This window comes from Tachypleus tridentatus, chromosome 1 (genome assembly GCF_004210375.1).
Source record: "Tachypleus tridentatus isolate NWPU-2018 chromosome 1, ASM421037v1, whole genome shotgun sequence".
Lineage (NCBI taxonomy): Eukaryota > Metazoa > Arthropoda > Merostomata > Xiphosura > Limulidae > Tachypleus > Tachypleus tridentatus.
In genome coordinates, this window is record NC_134825.1 from 46,672,894 (window position 1) to 46,691,805 (window position 18,912).

At 31.9% G+C, this 18,912-nt stretch overlaps 1 protein-coding gene across 3 annotated transcripts in view; it reads right to left on the reverse strand.

Moving 5' to 3' along the window:
* The window catches only part of tefu (Serine/threonine-protein kinase tefu), a 177,522-nt gene that overhangs the window by 156,813 nt on the left and 1,797 nt on the right, over positions 1 to 18,912 (reverse strand). For 2 of the 3 annotated variants that reach the window (XM_076495794.1, XM_076495786.1), the window contains exons 2-6: positions 11,235 to 11,314; positions 4,803 to 4,961; positions 4,441 to 4,570; positions 3,843 to 4,004; positions 529 to 694 (exon numbers count right to left, since the gene is read on the reverse strand). In XM_076495794.1, coding sequence (XP_076351909.1) covers positions 529 to 694; positions 3,843 to 4,004; positions 4,441 to 4,570; positions 4,803 to 4,961; positions 11,235 to 11,300 — 683 coding nt within the window. In that variant the 5' untranslated portion in view covers positions 11,301 to 11,314. Of the gene's footprint in view, positions 1 to 528; positions 695 to 3,842; positions 4,005 to 4,440; positions 4,571 to 4,802; positions 4,962 to 11,234; positions 11,315 to 18,912 lie in introns of those variants that run through there. The other variant, XM_076495802.1, reaches the window with a different exon arrangement.

An 18,912-nucleotide genomic window follows, 5' to 3' on the forward strand; every position in this document is an offset into this window, starting at 1 on the left:
CAATATTAACTGAAAACTGCTAGATTTTGTGAAGATATACACACTATATTGAAAGTTAGAAGCACTAAATGTATAAAGACTTTAAATGAGGTAATGTTGTTGGTCTAATTAATCAAGTCCATATTCAGAGAGTTAATGGTTTGTTTCATAAATATTATCTAGGATTTATTATTTTAGCATATGCAAGTACTGTCTAAAGAAACAAGACATATACAATTCAGAAATTCATATGTTGAGAAGTGTGATAAACAATGAAGCGGGAAAGTGCTTAGAACCATTAAAAACAAATAAAATACATTTTCACAAAGATTATTTACAATTATCAATAAAACCTATCATAAAATATTGTGATAAAACTATTTGCCACAGAGATAAAATATTACAAGCATGACTTTTACTTATTTGTAGGTTATTCCAACAGTTCTTACAGCCACATATAAATTTCATGAATCCAGTGTTAACTGGTCATCCTGATGACAAAAGTATTTCCATATAAACTAATGCATTAAAATTATTTAATATTCATACCTTATGTTCTTGAAGGCCTCACTGAAAAATTTTAAGAGAGTTCTGGATTTAAGGTTAGATTTTGTTGTTGCCACAACAATGAGACGATGCAAGACTTGAGTTAGCAGACTTCTATCCCAACCATTAGGAGGATTCAGAATTAAGTGGCAATATAACTTAATGAAATCTAATAAAAAATGAAGAGCTTAGGATAAATCAATTTGCAAAATCAAAAATATAATTTTTTTCTTACAATGCTAAATTAAGGAAAACATTCAGTTATTTTCAAAAAAAAAATATTACAGCTTATGAGAAGTATGTACTTGAACTACATAAAGTAAAAAATGTGGGTAAAATTACAAGAAATAACTGAAATGTAGAGTAGACTGACAGTCATAATTGGATTCCCCAAGCCTGTACTGGAATAGAAATGATAAACAATACACTACAAATAGAATTCAAAATGTTGTTTTTAAAGACAAATTTTTTCTTTACTATTACACTAAATTCTAAGCATAATATGATTCAGTTAAATGTGCAATACAGTTGTGGCAGATTACCATCATTTTGGAAAAGTCCTAGAACACTAGAGTGGAAATGTTACAAAGTGAAGTATATATAATAAACAACACTGCTTTTTTTTTAATCTTTTCAAAGAATCAAAGAACTCAATCAACTGCACAAAAACATTTTCCACACTATTACACCTCCTCTAACACCTGACACTGTAAGAACAAGCATATCTTTTATTTGATATTCTCCATATTTTAACATAAGTGTAAGAACAGGATATTAAAAAGGTGAAATTCAATTGATCATATATGCTTTCAGTCATTCATCGTTCACAGTTTACACTAAAACTGAGGTCACATTTTCTCGATAACATCTGAGGTAAGTGGAGTTTGGATTGACTACTGTCAATCATTAGCACTGGTAATTAGTTTTCCTCATGGAATACATATTGGGTATACAGATCTTTTTTACATGAATTTGAACACACAGTTAAAGCAACTTTAATAGTGATATTCAACCTCCTTCAAAAACCATTACTTTCAATACTAACCACAATATGATCACATCTATGCATTTATAAATTTCACCTAAAATTCAATACAGCTCACCTCAAATACAACAAATACAATAAACAAGATCAAGTATGGGTTCACTCTTATCACCAGTAACTGGGTTTTCAATGCATGAAACTTTTGAAAAAGAATGCCTTCAAAACAGCTATTTTAAGACAAAAAATTTGGTTAAGCCACACTGACAACACAAAATTGTGAACCATCTAAATACACAATATCCAGCAATATATTTCACTATGAAAATAGACAATAAACTCCCATTCAAGACACGATGATAACTACAACACACAACTCAAGCACCAGTAAAGGGATAATATGGATATCTTGGCCTTCCAAGTTTCCAGAATGAACAAGATTTGTAGTACTGATGCTTAAATGAAGAAAAACCCATCACCACAACCATTCTTGATAATGGATATCCTGGTCACTTGTTAAAACAGATAATAAAATATATAAAAGCAAAAAATAAGCAGGAAAACAATTAGGGGAATACATATATATTCAACTATGCCAAAGCCCGCTTAGAAAACATACAGATGATAACCATCTCAACAATGTAAAGTCATAACAATATTCAGAAAACACAAAACAAATCAATTGCAATTAGTATACACAAAAAACATCTAATGACCCAATAGAGAGCAAAAATGCCATTCATAACATCCTTTACAAAAGTGGACTCCAATGCAATGGAGAAACAATAATACCAACAAAATTATACAAAAGAATAGTAGGCATACAAAACTCTACAATGCCAAGTTACCTGCATTAGTCCACCCTGCTAAAAAAGACAATAAAATAGGATAATAAGAAAAAAAATATGAACTGCACAAGAAAAAAAAAGATAAAAAATCCTTCTACATCAAACAACCAGATAGCATACTCAGTCCACCTAACAGAGAAGTTGGCAAAATTAGAATGCCACTTTTTAAATAATTCAAAATATTTGATGGCAGTCCTCACAGAGATGCCTTATTAGATAACACACCAGTTTTCTATCATGAAAACTCAAGATAAAGTGATGACCACTGCCACCACAAAAACAGTTCTTCTCAGGACTTCCATGAAGACAATTACAAAATAGCAACTGAAACACAGTGTATAAACTACCTAGTAATAGGTAACTAATAAAACAAAAAAACTTAACACAGTGATGTTAATATATTATAAACATGGCAACTACAAAAGAACATAATTACATTTATAAATAGTACTATAAGAATTTAACTAGAACAAAAAAGTACTGTTTGTGTACAGTTATCATAAATTCTGCATGTGTTAATGCACAGCAGTGACCAAGCAAGAACAGCAAAACATGTAATCCAAACATGAGTCATAGCATTAGAAAACTTTGTAATAACTTTATTGTTATTGGTATTTTTCTTCATATAATAAAAGTAATTTTAGCTATCATCACAAATAAAAATACTGTATTTTATTGGTGGAAGCAATGTTTGACCAAAGCATAAGAAAACAGCAAGTTTTAGTTTTCATTTAAGGTAAAATAGAAAATTAAAAGTTTCTCTAGTGCATAATTCATTTAATATCTTGATTGATTAATTACATATATTCCATAGACTGGGTGTAATAAATCTGGTGTTTGTTTTTTAAAAATAATAATAATAACAATATTGAATTTTTCTCCATTTCACTAACATGCACCTATTTTAACAATTTAATTTTTTCAAACTTTTTTATTTAATGGCATTAAGTAAATTACTGGCATTTATTTACTTTTTTTATATTAGCTTCTTCCAATATTGTTTAAAATGAGATCCATTAGAACCCAGTAAATTCAGTAAACTGCATAACCTTTATTTTATTGGTTGTCTAAATGCAGTTCATCAAGTTTGTCGTCCAAGTTTTATGAAATGGTAATGTTTAGTCAGTTTATGTATGAATTGAGTATTTCTTTCTTTACAGATTTTAAAATAACACATAATCAAACCTGGTGTTAGAATTCTAATTCTTCTAATTCTAAGGCTGTTATTATAAAATTCCTTATTTTTATGCACAATAGCTAAGAAGGGCAAGTTAAAAAAAATTCACATATGGGACTTGTTTACCAACAAGCATAGACAGATTCAAATGGCTAAATATGTAAAAAGAAGTTGAATTAATATCACGATATGCATCTAACAAAATTAGCATGCAAAGAAAATTTAAATATTTAATGCACTTAATGAAAAACAGAATACTACATATAAATTTATTTGTTCCCTTCATAAAAAAGCAAGTCCAATAGCATACCCAAAATCACCACAGAGCTGACATCATTAAGATACTGATGAATGGAGAGCACTTCTCTTAGAACTGTAGTGTAATTAAAACCAAATGCTGATAAGGTGAAGGGATCATTCAATACTACTGAAATGTGATTCAATAACTCAGATGCTCGTAGTCTTGGTCCTCCTGGAAATAAAAACATAGTTTACCATGTACAAAACATTTTGAAACTATGAAAACAGTTAAAAACTATCAATAGAATTACATAAAACCAACTAATAATCTTGCACACAATCCTCTACTCATTTTACCTTACTCATAACCAAATAGTTCACACAAACAAGGTCTTCACATAAAACTGATTTTATCTTTAAAGGTATAAATCTTTATGTAATATTATAAAAAAGGAAATACAATTTAATACTACTTTAGAGTGTGAAAAATTATTAACCTTCTGAACACTGTAAATAACTAAAATTGCAAATGCTTCTTTGTTTCATCTATACATTTCAAACAGAAAATACAGTAGGCAGAAAAAAAAACTGAACTAAAATTAATGTTTGTTCATTTAATACATTAAAAATAGTAGAGTTGTTGATATATAAATGTAAATATTCCTTACTTTGATTTGCATGCCTAACAACAAACTTAAAAAGTTGTGAATACATCTGTTTTTCTTTGTTGCGGTTAGCGAGTGTTGTTGAAGATTGTTTACCAGTCACTGAATCTTTAATTCGCAGCCTACTTGCTTCCTGTGTGATACGAGAAAAAAAAGAAAAAAAATCCTCAATATCAGTAATGTATAAAACCATGTTTATTATTTAACACCAGTTTCTTTAAAAAAAAACACTTATATTTTTCTGGTGATTCAAAAGTACCTACAAAACCTCAATACATATGCACTACACAAAAGTCAAACACAATCATTTCAGAACATTGCATTCTATGGAAGTTTAGCTTAAAAATAAAGATTTTCTGACTTACTGTCAAGATGAAATTTTTCACTCCTTTAAATACAGTGCTCCACGTCACTAAACTACTCTGTTGATGTCTTTCACTACCTTGTTTCAAGTCTGTGTTTTTATCAAGAGTCTGTATTACAGCTGGTTTAACAAGCTGACACTGAAGAACATCAATTTGTTTCTAGAGAGAAAATCAAAAACAATTTACAGTATGGAACACTACCAGTGTTTATTATGTAGGCAATCTAATATTTTATAACATGTGACCATTAGTAACCTTCAGGAATCTCAAGTTTTTAGCAATTTTTCTAAATATATAGCTAAAATATCTACCACCTTTTTTTACCCAGCTTTTTCATAGCTTTAAGTTAAATCTCATTAGGACCAGGAGCTTTACCCCAAAGAAGTTTCCAGACTTTTTATTAAACAACTTCAGGTTTTGTTTCTTTTATTCATAAATGATAATAAGATTTAGGAAATGATGTCACCCACCTACAATTTCAAAACAGAATTTTGAAAATCATAAACTCCAGAGTATTTAAATTATTATGTAAGTATGGTTCCAAAAATAAAATAAAAAATAATTGCTTTATAATTAATAACATATCCTGAACAGTATTTTTAACCATCTTCCTCACTACTAAGAACAAGATGTGAAACAGCATCATTTCAACTCCATTACTAAAATGCTAGGCAAAGAATTAATGCTCTGCAATCTTATTAGATCTTAACAAAAATTCAAGATAATCTGACACAATAAAGTCACATCTCCACCCACAAAAATCAATCATCGACAGTATCCAAATATAACAAAGTGTAACTCTTCACATCAAAACATATATTCACGAAAGGTTTTGAAATAATTTAAACAACAGCTTAATTATCAAACCATATAAATCATCCCTTCCTTATTTCTAAACATCCTGAGAGAAATCCCTGTAGGTGTATCCTAGACACCTGCTCCTTAATAAAAACTTCCAATCTTTAGCTTATTAACTGCTGTGACCTGTAAAATGTTATACAATACCACAAGAAAGAATTCCTAAATATATCATCTGATTTTGAAGTTTCTTAAGCTCCTGAAGTAGCTTAGTTCCCGTTTCTAATTAACGTTTTCTCAGATTTGACATAAGCAAACACAACAAAAAGAGTATCTACTTTCATATCAACACATAACTATACATTCTATACACATCCTGAATTTTAGCACTTAAAACAGCTAAGACATGAAATTTTCACAACTAAAATGCTTGGATTTTCTCTCCCTTGCACTCCTCTTTAACTAAGATTTACACAGTTAAGAAACCTCCAATTAACCCTATGTGCATGGGTGAGGGTTAAAGTACCCTTGCCACAACCATCTACAGTGTTGAAGCATTTTTATGTTATTTTCAAATGCTTCAAAAAATAATTAGTATAATTTCATAAAATTCCATGTATGATAAACACATGTGCAATATGAAGAAAGGGTTGAAACATCTAATGAATGCATATAAAAAATTACACAAAGGAAATGTATGTATTGTGTACAAACTAAACTACATTCCAGGTGATGTTGAGAATCAACTGTTCACACTATCTACAGGTCAATGAAACTACAGCAGAGATAAGGCCATGAAAACACTTATATGAACTTCTTTACAGACTTAACTTCAATAAAAGGAATCTGCAAGAAAATCAGAGAATCTAGGCTGAACTTCAAATGCAATCAACTGTTGAATTAATTTTGGTTTTAATCCCGAACAAATATGATGAGTCAACAAAATTCATCCAATCAAGTGACAAATTTATTTATAAGTCAAATGTAGATACAATTTGGTTGTTTTTGGTTGTTTTTTTGAAATTTGCACAAAGCTACATGAGGGCTATTCATGCTGATTTAATTTGGAAAACCATAAGAATACTATTGGAAATCATATAGAAACCCATTTGAGAGTAAACGTCAGTCTCCAAACAACCTATTTGAAGAAAAATTGACACTACAAGATCCAACTATGCCTGAACCCATAACAATGATGAACATATCTAACATTTCTCACACAAACTCAGTGTAAGGAACTATTGCTATCACTACTGCTCAGTGAAACAATGCAGTTGCAAATTGGATGTAAAGTGCTTAGTATCAAAGAAAGTTATGTTTGAGCATATTTCAATCAATTTATTAATTGGTAATTTACTGGTAGCAGTAAGTAGTTTAAATGGAGTTATAGAAAGTTTAATTTAAGAACAGTTACCTATTCAAAATGAACAATTTAGTAATTCTAATAGTGTTGTTTGTGTTTTTAATCTCAGTCTCCAAGTCATTCCTTTATTCCAACTGTAAACTTCCTTGAGTTAATAACTGTGTACTCCACTCATGACTGTAACTTGGATTTTAAACATAGTTATTGTTAATTGGATTAAGATAAATTCCAAATGTCTAGTCTACACAGCATTCCACATTTTACAATGCCATTCAAAATGGTATTATGTATATTTTATGTCAGAGTTGTCAACTATTAATTTTCACCTGACATTGCTGATTTAGCAATAGTTCATGGTAGATAAGAATAAATACAATAAACAAGGATACAGAAAAAAACAACAACTGACAGATGAAATTTAGAGGTTATAGAAGTTATGCAAATGCAATATGTAGACAACAAAATAGACAAGAAAGTATTTTTATCATTTAAACAACACCTTATCCTCTGACTTGTCACAGTCTAAATCACACTGATGTTAGCAATTCACAGGCATATCACAAGTGTAAGTACACAACTAAGACATCAAATTTTGTGTGTAAACCATACATGTATGTTTGATGAAATGCTTGCCACATTTCATGCAGATACACCTAATAAATTCAGAATTATAGCTACTATTCCTCCTCCATTATGGGATCAGTCCATTGTTAATAGATGGTGACAACTATGGTATGGTTGAGTTTTAAGACATTTTCTATTTGGTTTTCACAAGAGAAGAAAATCATATAATTTTTTACCTTGAGTACTCATCATGAAATATTGAACTTGACCTGAATCATATAGATATTAAATCCATGGGCTAAACAGGAAAATTGACATAATAAAAACAGACAAATGTACAGAGATAAACTCTATTTTCTCTTTAGTTTAAAAGAAGTCAAAAATCATATATGCCAGCCTCTCTATTTCATCTGCATTTCTGGAAGGTCAACAAACAGTGAGCAGGTGTCTGAGGATTAACAGCTGTTTACAAAATGTTAACCCTATTTCTGAAATTGGTTAGAATAGTTGCTCAAGGTATTACAGGCAAGTTATTCTTGCATCTGTAGTGGGAAACATTCAAGAGAATGTGTTAGAAGAAACTTTACAAAACCATTTTATTAAATTTGATATCACAACAAACATGGATTCATTAAAGGGAAATCTCATCCTACTAATGTTATTTTTTCTAGATTGTTACTTGACATTTGGATAAAGGAAAGAGTATTTAAATTTGCCATACAAGTGATGAGCAAAGAAAATCACATTGTTAAGAACTTGGAAGAGACTATTTAACTAGACTTTTAAATGGTTGGATAAGAGAATGCACACTATTGTTATAAATGATGTCCAATCAAACTGGTTTCTTGTTGCTGATAGAGTGCTTCAATGACATTAACAGAAGAATAATTAGTAGAGTTGCTGATGACATTAAACTCTTGGGTAATTCTGACTGTACTGAAGATGTCAAAGCACTGAAGAATGAATTGGAAAAATTTTAAACTGGGCAATTAACCTTTAATTATAGTACATGTATGATAATACACTGGATTATCAGTGTGGATCGCATAATTAATACAAAAGATCTTTGCACAGTGTTTAATATGTTACTCCAGTCATTGAAACAAGGCTCTGTTGCTTATAGAGATACTATAAGCATACAAGACAGCTTATTACTGTCTTGTAATAATTCATAATTAGGGACTACAAAACTATTCTTCATCCAGAAATCTCAAATATCATCTGTGTAATCTTTAAAACCTCCTCAATACATTTCAAACACTTGTTTTCAGTAAAACTTTATATACACTAATGGTGTATTTTCACCCATACTCTTTATCTTACAAAATATACTTAATTAATAGAAAGAGTTCAAAGCAAGGCTACTAGGTTGTTTCCAAGGACAGGAGCATTATTTTCTGAGGGTAAGTTAATATCTCTTAACTTATTTTCTCTTTCAAAAAGAAGGGTAAGAGGTGATCTTATTGAAGTTTACAAGATTATCTGAAGGTCAGTAAAATAAAAGCCTCAAATTTCTTTGTGTGGTATTTGGAAACAACATAAAGAGAGGTGACAAGTTTATGATTAGGAAAAAAGATGCTATAATTCTGGAAGACTTATAAAAATAAAACAAAGTGGTAACTGACTTAGAGAATGAGTTGTCTTTATCTGTATTAACCCTTTCAGTGCTGAATAACAACTTTTATTGTTTGGCATGGCGCTGAATATATATGTTAGATACTTCAACTAATTATGGTATCAGTACTAAAAGCATGATATCTCGGCAATAACTCATCAAAAGTCCCTGAAATATTCAGTGATTGTACCCAATACTGTATATGTTAAATTCAATACATAAGAATAACAGGAATAAAGGAAGGTCACCTGCCTCGCTGAGCCTTCAAGTCGACTGTGGTCGCCAACCGGACCGAAAGGATTAAAGGAAGTGCTTTGCATACATTTAAAGAGGAATTCATGATTTTGTAAATAATTAGGAATTGGTTTCATTTTTTTTTCCAAAAAGGTAAGTGTACAAAGATAATCTTGAAGAAATAAATGATCCCTTGCTGTCTGCATGTTATAAACTTTGTGTAAAACAGTAAATGAGTGAAAAAGGAATCATTCTTAGGCTACCAATAGTTTTTTTACTAAATATCCAATGAAAACTCCTCTACCCTTCATATTAATAAACTTTCAAGTTTGTTTTATTTCTCAACTTCTTTCAAACCTCTTAACCCTTTCACAGCAGGTTCAGTATAAAATACAGGAATTCATATACATATTTGCACATATAAAGTGTTTATATCTTTTAATGCTGTTTATGTATCTTCACAAAATTTAGTAGACTTTTAGTAAAGATTCCATAAAAAGTTGATATTTTAATGAAGCATTTTACAATATATTTGTTTGTGAAAATATCAGGTCCGTTTCAATACTAGTTTCAGTGAGAAATGATCTTCATTTTATGACTACAAAACTATTCTTCATCCAGAAATCTCAAATATCATCTGTGTAATCTTTAAAACCTCCTCAATACATTTCAAACACTTGTTTTCAGTAAAACTTTATATTTTGTCTGTTATTTTCTCCAACCTAACTATAAAGGGTCTCTGTCAATTTAACTGATCTGATAACCATCATAGAAATTTAGGAAATAAATATAAATTGTATTACTCATTCTACAATGACTACAAATTATAGCACAAAAACACAAATGTTTAGTCTAAATATCTTAAATGACATAACATTATACCTTTATATATATTTATTATTTTGATTTTCCAGTTACGCCTGGCTAACAATATAGAAGATACAATGACATGGCACATGTGCACTCATGTTACCATTTCCAATAATATAAAACTGACCTTTAGTCTTTATCTTTACAAAGTAAAAAGTCTGGGCTGTGTTTTGGTGGAATAGAATTGTAAAATACAGTCACATTTCAATTAGTAATTATTATATATGTATATAGATTACTACTATTTATAAACAATTTATTAAGCTTATTTTTCTTATAACATAGAACAGTAAAAAGTAAAGCAAACAATTATCTCTTCTTATGACAAACTTTATTCTCAGTTGTTACTTCTTATAACTTGCTAAGCGTTAAGAACTTTTGCCTGCAGAGGGTGTGAAATCAATTTTTTTTTCGGCTTTTATATATACATTTTAATGACCAAAAAATCATAAATTACTATATTGATACCATAGAATTCCATTATAATTTGTGAAGTTTAGTAACTAAGCTTTATTTTAGTCTACAAGAAACATGAAACTTTGAGCAGACTAAAGGCACAACCTACCTCTTATTTTGAAAGAATGAGAAGACATCCTAACACGGGAAAACTGACTGAAAGTTACAAGAGGAACATTTTGAACTTTTAATTGGTTATTCACATGTCATGTGCACAAGTGTACATAAGAGATCATTTCCAAAAATGGTAAGTGGTGAGCAGGACCACAGTGTTTTATTCAGTGCATGAACAATATCTCAGCAAATAGAAAAGATAGGTGGTTCTTATTTTATATTCAGCTGAACAATTTAAAATATATATATATATATAGAAACACCAAGTTATAAAGAAAAAACAGGCATAAAATTTTTAGTTTGATGTTTTACATCCAGCTAAAAAATAATTTCAAAATATATAAACACTACTTTCTACAAAATAGAGTGTAAAAGTGAATAAACTATTATAACTCATGTCACAAACCACATACTGTACCTTTCTCTCTGTGGCTTTGTCAGAATCCAACAGCCGTATACAATAAGTAAGCTCAGACAAAGACATCTCAATTTCTTATTCTGTAAGAAATAGTACAACATTATCACATACACACAGTGCCTTGTTTGTTTTTGTTTTGAATTTCACACAAAGCTACATGAGGGTTTCCTACTCTAGTTGTCCCTAATTTAGGAGTGAAAGACAAGGAATGACAGCTAGTTATCACCATTCACTGACAACTCTTGGGCTACTCTTTTACCAACAAATTGTAGGATTGAACATCACATTACAATGCCCACATGACTAAATAGGTGAGCATGTTTGATGCGATGGAGATTCGAACCCACAATCCTCAGAATGCAAGTCAAGCATCCAAATCAACTGACCATGCCAGGCTATCACAGTGCTGAATAGCATTCAAAATACTTTTATAATTTTAGGAAAACTACAACATACATTCAATATCTTTTAACAATAAACTCAGGAGCTAAAGTTACAAGAAGAATTTTTTTTAACTGATTGTAACTAATCATATAAATATGTGTCAACATTAAAACACTTTTCAATTTTGCAAGATCAGAAACATATATTTTATTAAAGGCATATTAACAATAATTATAAATCCTAAAAATGTACACTTAAAAACCTTTTTAAACTTCACAATTAGTCACAGTAATAAAAATGCCTTTCTTCATTCATAAATAAAGGCTAACAGAATCTTATCCATTCACAAGACATATGCTCACAATAACTAACATGCAGCTTTATAATCAAATTAACACAAAACCTCATAACTAATTACACTGCACAACAAAGTTTTTGCTTCTTGAACACTGTTGGGTGTTCCTTATAGATTTTTGGCTGCTAACCACTAAAATCACATCCAAAATTGCCAATCACGTACTGTTTCATCGAAATTATCAGTTTCACCAGGACATTGCTACAATGAAAAATCGATATCAGGGCAAATAGAATCCATCAATCCTTGCTGACTACTGTTGGACACTGGCAACGTGATGCACCGGACATTGAATACAAATGAAAATCAGGAGCAAAACACTTTTAATTATGTTGAACTTAATAGAGTGTTAGAAATTTAAATGCAATTAAATATGTTACTGCTGGTAAACAATAAACTGTCTGTTTCTCAGAGTTCTTTCATGATGAAGCAAAACCAAAACTATATTTGTGCATACCCACCAGGTACCTGTCACAATCAACAAAAACTTTTCAAGAAGCAAAACTTTTTTAAAAAATTGTTGTGTAGTGTTATATTCAAATTGCAAAAAGCATCTTGAATATTACAACTTAGGTTCCAAACACCAGTAGTCAAATTCATATAAAAAAATCTAACTAACAAAAAATACAATGAAACATGATCCAGTTATCCTAGTGAAGCATTCCTTAAAGACATAAAAAATAAACAATAGTACTCCTTTAATATCACTGGAAAATAAGTTATTTTTTCTTGAATTTTTTAAGGAACATAGGCACAAGCAACTTATTAGAATTTTTTTCTTACAGATATAAAAGTTAGTACAAAATACGTAAGTAAAATGAAAAGGTTGAATATTAAATTACAATTCAATATTCTGTCTGTCACTGTCATTCTTTTAAATCTGTTACATAATATGGAAAACTATTTCACTTTTAAACATAAATCTGTAAAAAACTATGGTAAAACTGTCTCTGCAAGTATAAAAAATTACATTGGCATCCAAAACATTTAAATGTGAATTTCTTAAACTTACAAGAAATATGTAACTCAGCTATGATTTATAATAAAAAGCAAGCTAGGGTAGGTAGGTAAGTATTCAATGTTTATTGGCATAAAGCTACAAGGCGATCTGTGCCAGACAAGATGTGGTACAGTATAGGTATAGGGCAATTAAGGTAAAAAGTAAAATATGTAAAATTAGAAACTGCCAGGAAGACTGAAGCAAGAAGTACACCCTTGCTGTCAGTCGCCTGAAGTTGGCCTTTCCAGTCCTGGGTTCAGTTCAAAAGAAAAATAAAAACTAAAATGTGTAAAATAAAGACATGCCAGGAAAACTGAAGCATAAAGATCGAATTTGCAGTCAGTCACTTGAAGTTGGCCTTTCCAGTCCTGGTTTCAAGTCAAAAGAAAAATTGAAACGTGTAAAAGAAATCGTGTTAAAACATTAAAATGTGTAAAAGAAATCATGCTAAAATACTATATAGCCTGAAAAAAAAAAACCTTAAATTAAGTGTAAAAGACCAATGGCTCTTAAAAATGTAAAACATGAGTGAGATGGGCAGTAACACCTATAACATGGGCCAAAGTCAAGGGCAAACCTGCCTTACAAATATCTTAAAAATGGTGTCGTCGTTCTAGGTTGTAACGACGGTATGATAATAAAATGTGGATGATTGTGAATTAAGTGCCACATAAACCACACATTGGTGCAGCAGTACCTGATAAAAGAAAGTGGTGGGTTAAAAAACTGTGACCAATATGTAGCCTTGCCAAAACAACCTCCTCTCTTCGATCCTTACAAAAGCAAGATGGCCAAAGACCTAGAGAAGGTTTGATTTGAAAAAACTTGTTATTGTGTTGTTCATTCCAGGTTGCCTGCCATCTGGTGTACAGTCTGGATTTGATAACTGGACCATAGACCATGTATGGAATGGGTACTGGGATGATAAATCCATAACAGACAGACTTTGCTGTTCTGTCGGCCAGCTCATTCCCACAAATACCAACATAACCTGGTATTCAAAAGAATTGGACAGAGACAGATGAGAGAGAAAGATGGGCCAGTTTGTTTTCAATATTAATAAAAAGAGGGTGGTGACTATCATGGAATGATTCCAGGGCCAAAAGACAGCTGAGTGAGTCCGTATATCTTGTACAATTTGTATATTGCATTATTTCAATATGATTTAGGGCAAAAGAGATGGCATTGAAAACAGAAACTGTATTGGGGAGTCTGTGTGCCACCTTCGAACTGTCACAAACCATGGCAGAGCCTACCAAGTCACCCGATTTGGAACCATCTGTATATATAGAAATAAATGGATGGATCATATGAAAGACGTTCAGCAAAGAAAGAGCGATATTTCCAATCAGGTGTATCTGCTTTCCTCAGATGACTCAAAGATAGGTTACAACTGGGGACAGTAATTTACCATTGTGGAATAGGCTAATTTGAAGAAACTGCAACATTATTCAAAGATAAATCCACTTCTTCTAATTGTACCTGGACAAGGAGACTAAAAGGAACAATGGCAGATTTTCTGTTATTAAAAAGTGTTGTCCATTGTGGTTGAATAACACAACTCCAGGTAGGATGCTGTGGTAAGGATCAAAGTTTGGAAGCATACATAAAAGACAGTTGCAAAGAGCAAATATATAGAGTGGGTTCATGAGATTCCACATACTACTTTGCACAGGAGAAGTACAAAAAGCTCCAATGCAAAGCCGAGGCCCCTGATGATAAACAGGATCCAACATTTTCAGTGCTGAGGTTCTGGAAGAACCATAAACGACAGACCCATAGTCAAGTTTGGATTGGAAGAGGGCATGATAAATTTTGAGCATGGAGTATCGAGCTGCTCCCCAAGAAGTAGAAGAGAGGGCATGGAGAATTTTCAATGCTTTTAGACATTTGATACAAAGTTGCTTGATATGCAATATAAAATTTAATTTACAATCAAATATAAGACCTAAGAACTTTGCCTCAGAGACGACAGGAAGTACATCATCATCAAGACAGAGTTCTGGATCTGGGTGAATTCCCGTTTACGGCAGAAATGTATACAAACAGTTTTAGAAAGTGAAAGTTTAAAACTATTTGTCGTGGTACACTTCAGTATCTGATTGATTGCAGTTTGTAGTTGCCATTCAATAAACCTCATGTTTGATGACTGACATGAGATGTGAAAATCATCAACAAAAAGACCGTTTGCAACTGTTGGGGGGTAGCTGTTCACTGATGGCATTAATCTCTATAATGAAAAGTGTGACACTCAGAATACAGCCCTGAGGGACTCCAAGTCCTGTAGGAAAAAATGAGAAAGTGTTGAGCCTACCCAGACTTGGAATCAGCACTTCATTAGGAATTGCTTGACGAAAAGTGGTAAACTGCCACCCAATCCATATGAGTGAAGGTCTCGTAAGATGCCTTATCTCCACATTGTACCATAAACTTTTTCTAAACAAAAAAACAGTAACAAGATGTCGTCCCCTTAAAAAGGCTTCTCTGATTGATATTTCAAGGCAAATTAAGTGGTCTATCATAGAGTGTTGTCTTTGGAACCCACACTGAGTAGGTGAGAGGAGATTGTTTAATTCAAGAAATCAAATGAGGCGGGCATTAATTATCCTCTCTAAGATCTTACTGAGACAACTTGTCAAAGCAATTGGACGGTAATTCAAAGGAATCATTGGGTCCTCCCAGGTTTTAGAATAGGGAGTATGATACTTTGTCGCCAAGCATCTGGATAGACATTTTCCTGCCATATCCGATTGAAGACAGCGAGGAGAACAGTAAGAGAGTTCTAGAAAAGGTGGCATAACATCTCATAATGTATATTATCAGGTCCGACTGATATATTACCAGATGAATGAATTACAAGTTTGATTTCCATCAGGGTAAGAGGGCAATTGTTGTCCTAGGGATGGTCAGTTGAAAAGGAAAGAGGCAGATGCTCTGCCTGTGTTTTAATGGCTAAAAAGGAAGGAGATAGGTTCGAAGAGCTAGATACACGAGAGAAGAAGTCCCCAAGGTCAAGGAACCACGGCAAGATTGTTTTGAATGACCAAATCATTAACAATGAAAATATCATACAGGATTTGGAATATAAGGTTGCACCTTACAATTCAGATATCCTGCTTTTATTGTGGTAGGAGGATGTGGTAATGTAAATGTTAGTATTAGAACATTTTTTGGATCCAGAATTCCATTTTTTGAGTGAAAATTCAGTATACTGCTGTGACACCTTGGCTAATGAGACCTGCAAGGATCTCCAATTCGGGGACAGTCCTTAACTCTCTTTCAACTATGACTCCTCTGGAAATATTCAAAGTGGAATGAGGAGTAACCTCAATGGGTATGTCCCTCAAGGCCTTTGATGACAAGAGGAGTTTGGAATGCTGTGATGAAGATGTTTCCACTAAGATGTCTCCCGAACATAGCTTTTTTACCAATTTAGGGGAGCCAGCAAGCCCTTCTGAATAAAAAATGGGGTCATCTGCCCTAAAGGTTTGTCACTTAAGGAATGCAAAATTAAGAATTGTGGGGCAGATTCAAGTGGTGAGTTAGGCTGTACAGATTGATCAATGTGTGGTCCTTTTCCAGTCATCAGGTTTTTCTCAATGGTTTCAAGTTATGTTATTTTTTTTGTGTTAGGAGTATCCATAATAAATAGAAAATTTTTCAGTGCCGACTAACCCCTCCCACCATGGAGCCTACCAGGGAACACACTACAGTGCCTTAAGGGCACTGCAGTGACACCAGGGCTTTGTAACCACTATACCCGAACACCAGTGTCAGGCACAATGTCTACAACACCCGTTGTGGATGTCCTATGCTGGTACTCAGTTGACCCTAGCCAAATGATCCTGGGGGAGCCACCCCAAGACCACCCATTTACAGGAATTAAAGGCCAATGTGGTGTGTTGGAGTTGGACCCCTCAACCACCAGGATTCTCTCCTCCCCTTCACGGGCTACCGCTCACAGTAAACACGCAGGTGGATGTTTAGATCCCAGAGGAGGTAAACTGTAAGAACAGAACCTTCTCTGGGAAGTCCCCTCACCACATACAGGAATCTACATCGAGGGGCAAGTAGGGATCAATTACCTACTTTATATAAGTTACTAGTTCACATATATATATTATACACTACATGAATGTATTTTTTACTCAAATAACTAGATATTTTTTTCATCGTAACAAAAATATAGTATATGATAATATTTAATAGAGTAATTAACATATAGTTATATCAATAATACAATATATTTCTTAATTATTTCAATCACATTTCACTAACCTTCAAAAGTCATGAGGGAAAATATTTAAGTGTAATAATAGGAGAGTTAGACATTTATTATACAATACTCAAGCAGTTACATCTTACATAAACTTTATTTTTCCTTAATTTTTATATGATACTTTAAAAATGTCACCTTTCTATGTTTCCTTTCACTACTAAATTTCCTCATTAATACTGCTCAACACTTAAAATTGTGGTTGAAATTGGTCTAACAGCCACAGTGTTTACTAAACTGCTTGAAAATTTATAACTGTACATTTTTTATCATTATATACAAGAAAATTTTAAGCAACCCCTAAATTTATTTGTATTAATAAAATTTGGTATGTGTTACTTATTTGTCTGTATAAAAATTACTACCTAGGCATCACCTCGAATATTATTTACAGGTTTGGTTTTCTTTTATAAGAAATAATACTGGACAACGTTATGACTTGAAACAAATGGTACTAAAAGTATCCTACACAGACAGGTTAATACTTCTTATTTTCTTAGAAAAAAATGTTACAAAGTAATTTTATTAAAACTTAAAGAATTGTCAAGAAGATGAGCAAAACAAGGGACACTAATTTTTCTGTTCTGTATTTTGAGGAAAAGAAGACATATGTTTAAGATTTAAAAAAAGAAAAGAGCTAGTAGAGCAGTCAATACAGTTTTGTTTTTCTTTCTAACAGGGTCACTAAATTATAGAACTACTGTCACAGTGCTAGAGACTGGTATTTTGTTGAGTTTAAGAAAGAAATCAATGATTTTCTCAAAACAAGAAGGGGTAACTTCATATCTTTATTTTTCTCAAAGATGTGAGTGAAAAGACTGCCTTGATGGGCCAAATGATCCCTTTCTGTCCATAAATCATGTTATGTTCATATCCCCCATACATGTACCAAGGTATCATAATCAAATTGAAATTGATTTTCTCCCTATACAGTTATTAGTAATTTCAATTTAAACACCTAACATGTTATTAATTTACTTATTTAAAAATATAATGTGCCAATATTATGACAAGAAGTACTGTGGAGGGTCAATACAATGTTGACTAGCAAACTTAAAATTATTTATTACACTATCAGGCAGTAATGATTTGTTTCCTTAGGATTTATTTCAGAATTATTCCTAGTTTTGAACTGACAGACTTGAGAGAGAGAGAAGGCAGCTGATCAACACCCATTACAAACTCTTGGGTTACTATTGTCTGACTGAGCAATCGGATTTTATCATTACTTTTAAAGCTCACACACAGCCTCAAAGAACAAAACATGTTTTCGTGATAAGAAGAAACAAACCATGACTCTTCTTATTCAAAGTCCAGGCACACATTTTATTTTAGGTTACTATACAATGTAATTAACAATGTTTTAGGCTGACAGAGACTAAACCTTAATGTCAAGGCTAATTCATCACATAACATTTACAATGTTGTAACACAGTAACCACATCAATAAGGTTTTAGCCATTTGCAATACTAAAAGCAACAGAAAATCAGAAGCTAACTTTCCATTTCATTATCTATCATCTAATAAAACAATACAGTAAGGCCACGTAGTGAGATTTATACAACTATTTATTACTCTGATAAGCATCTTCTGGTCACTTGAATTTAATAGGTCAAACATATAAAATTGTGAACACTATATAAGTATGATTTTGAGGTGTCA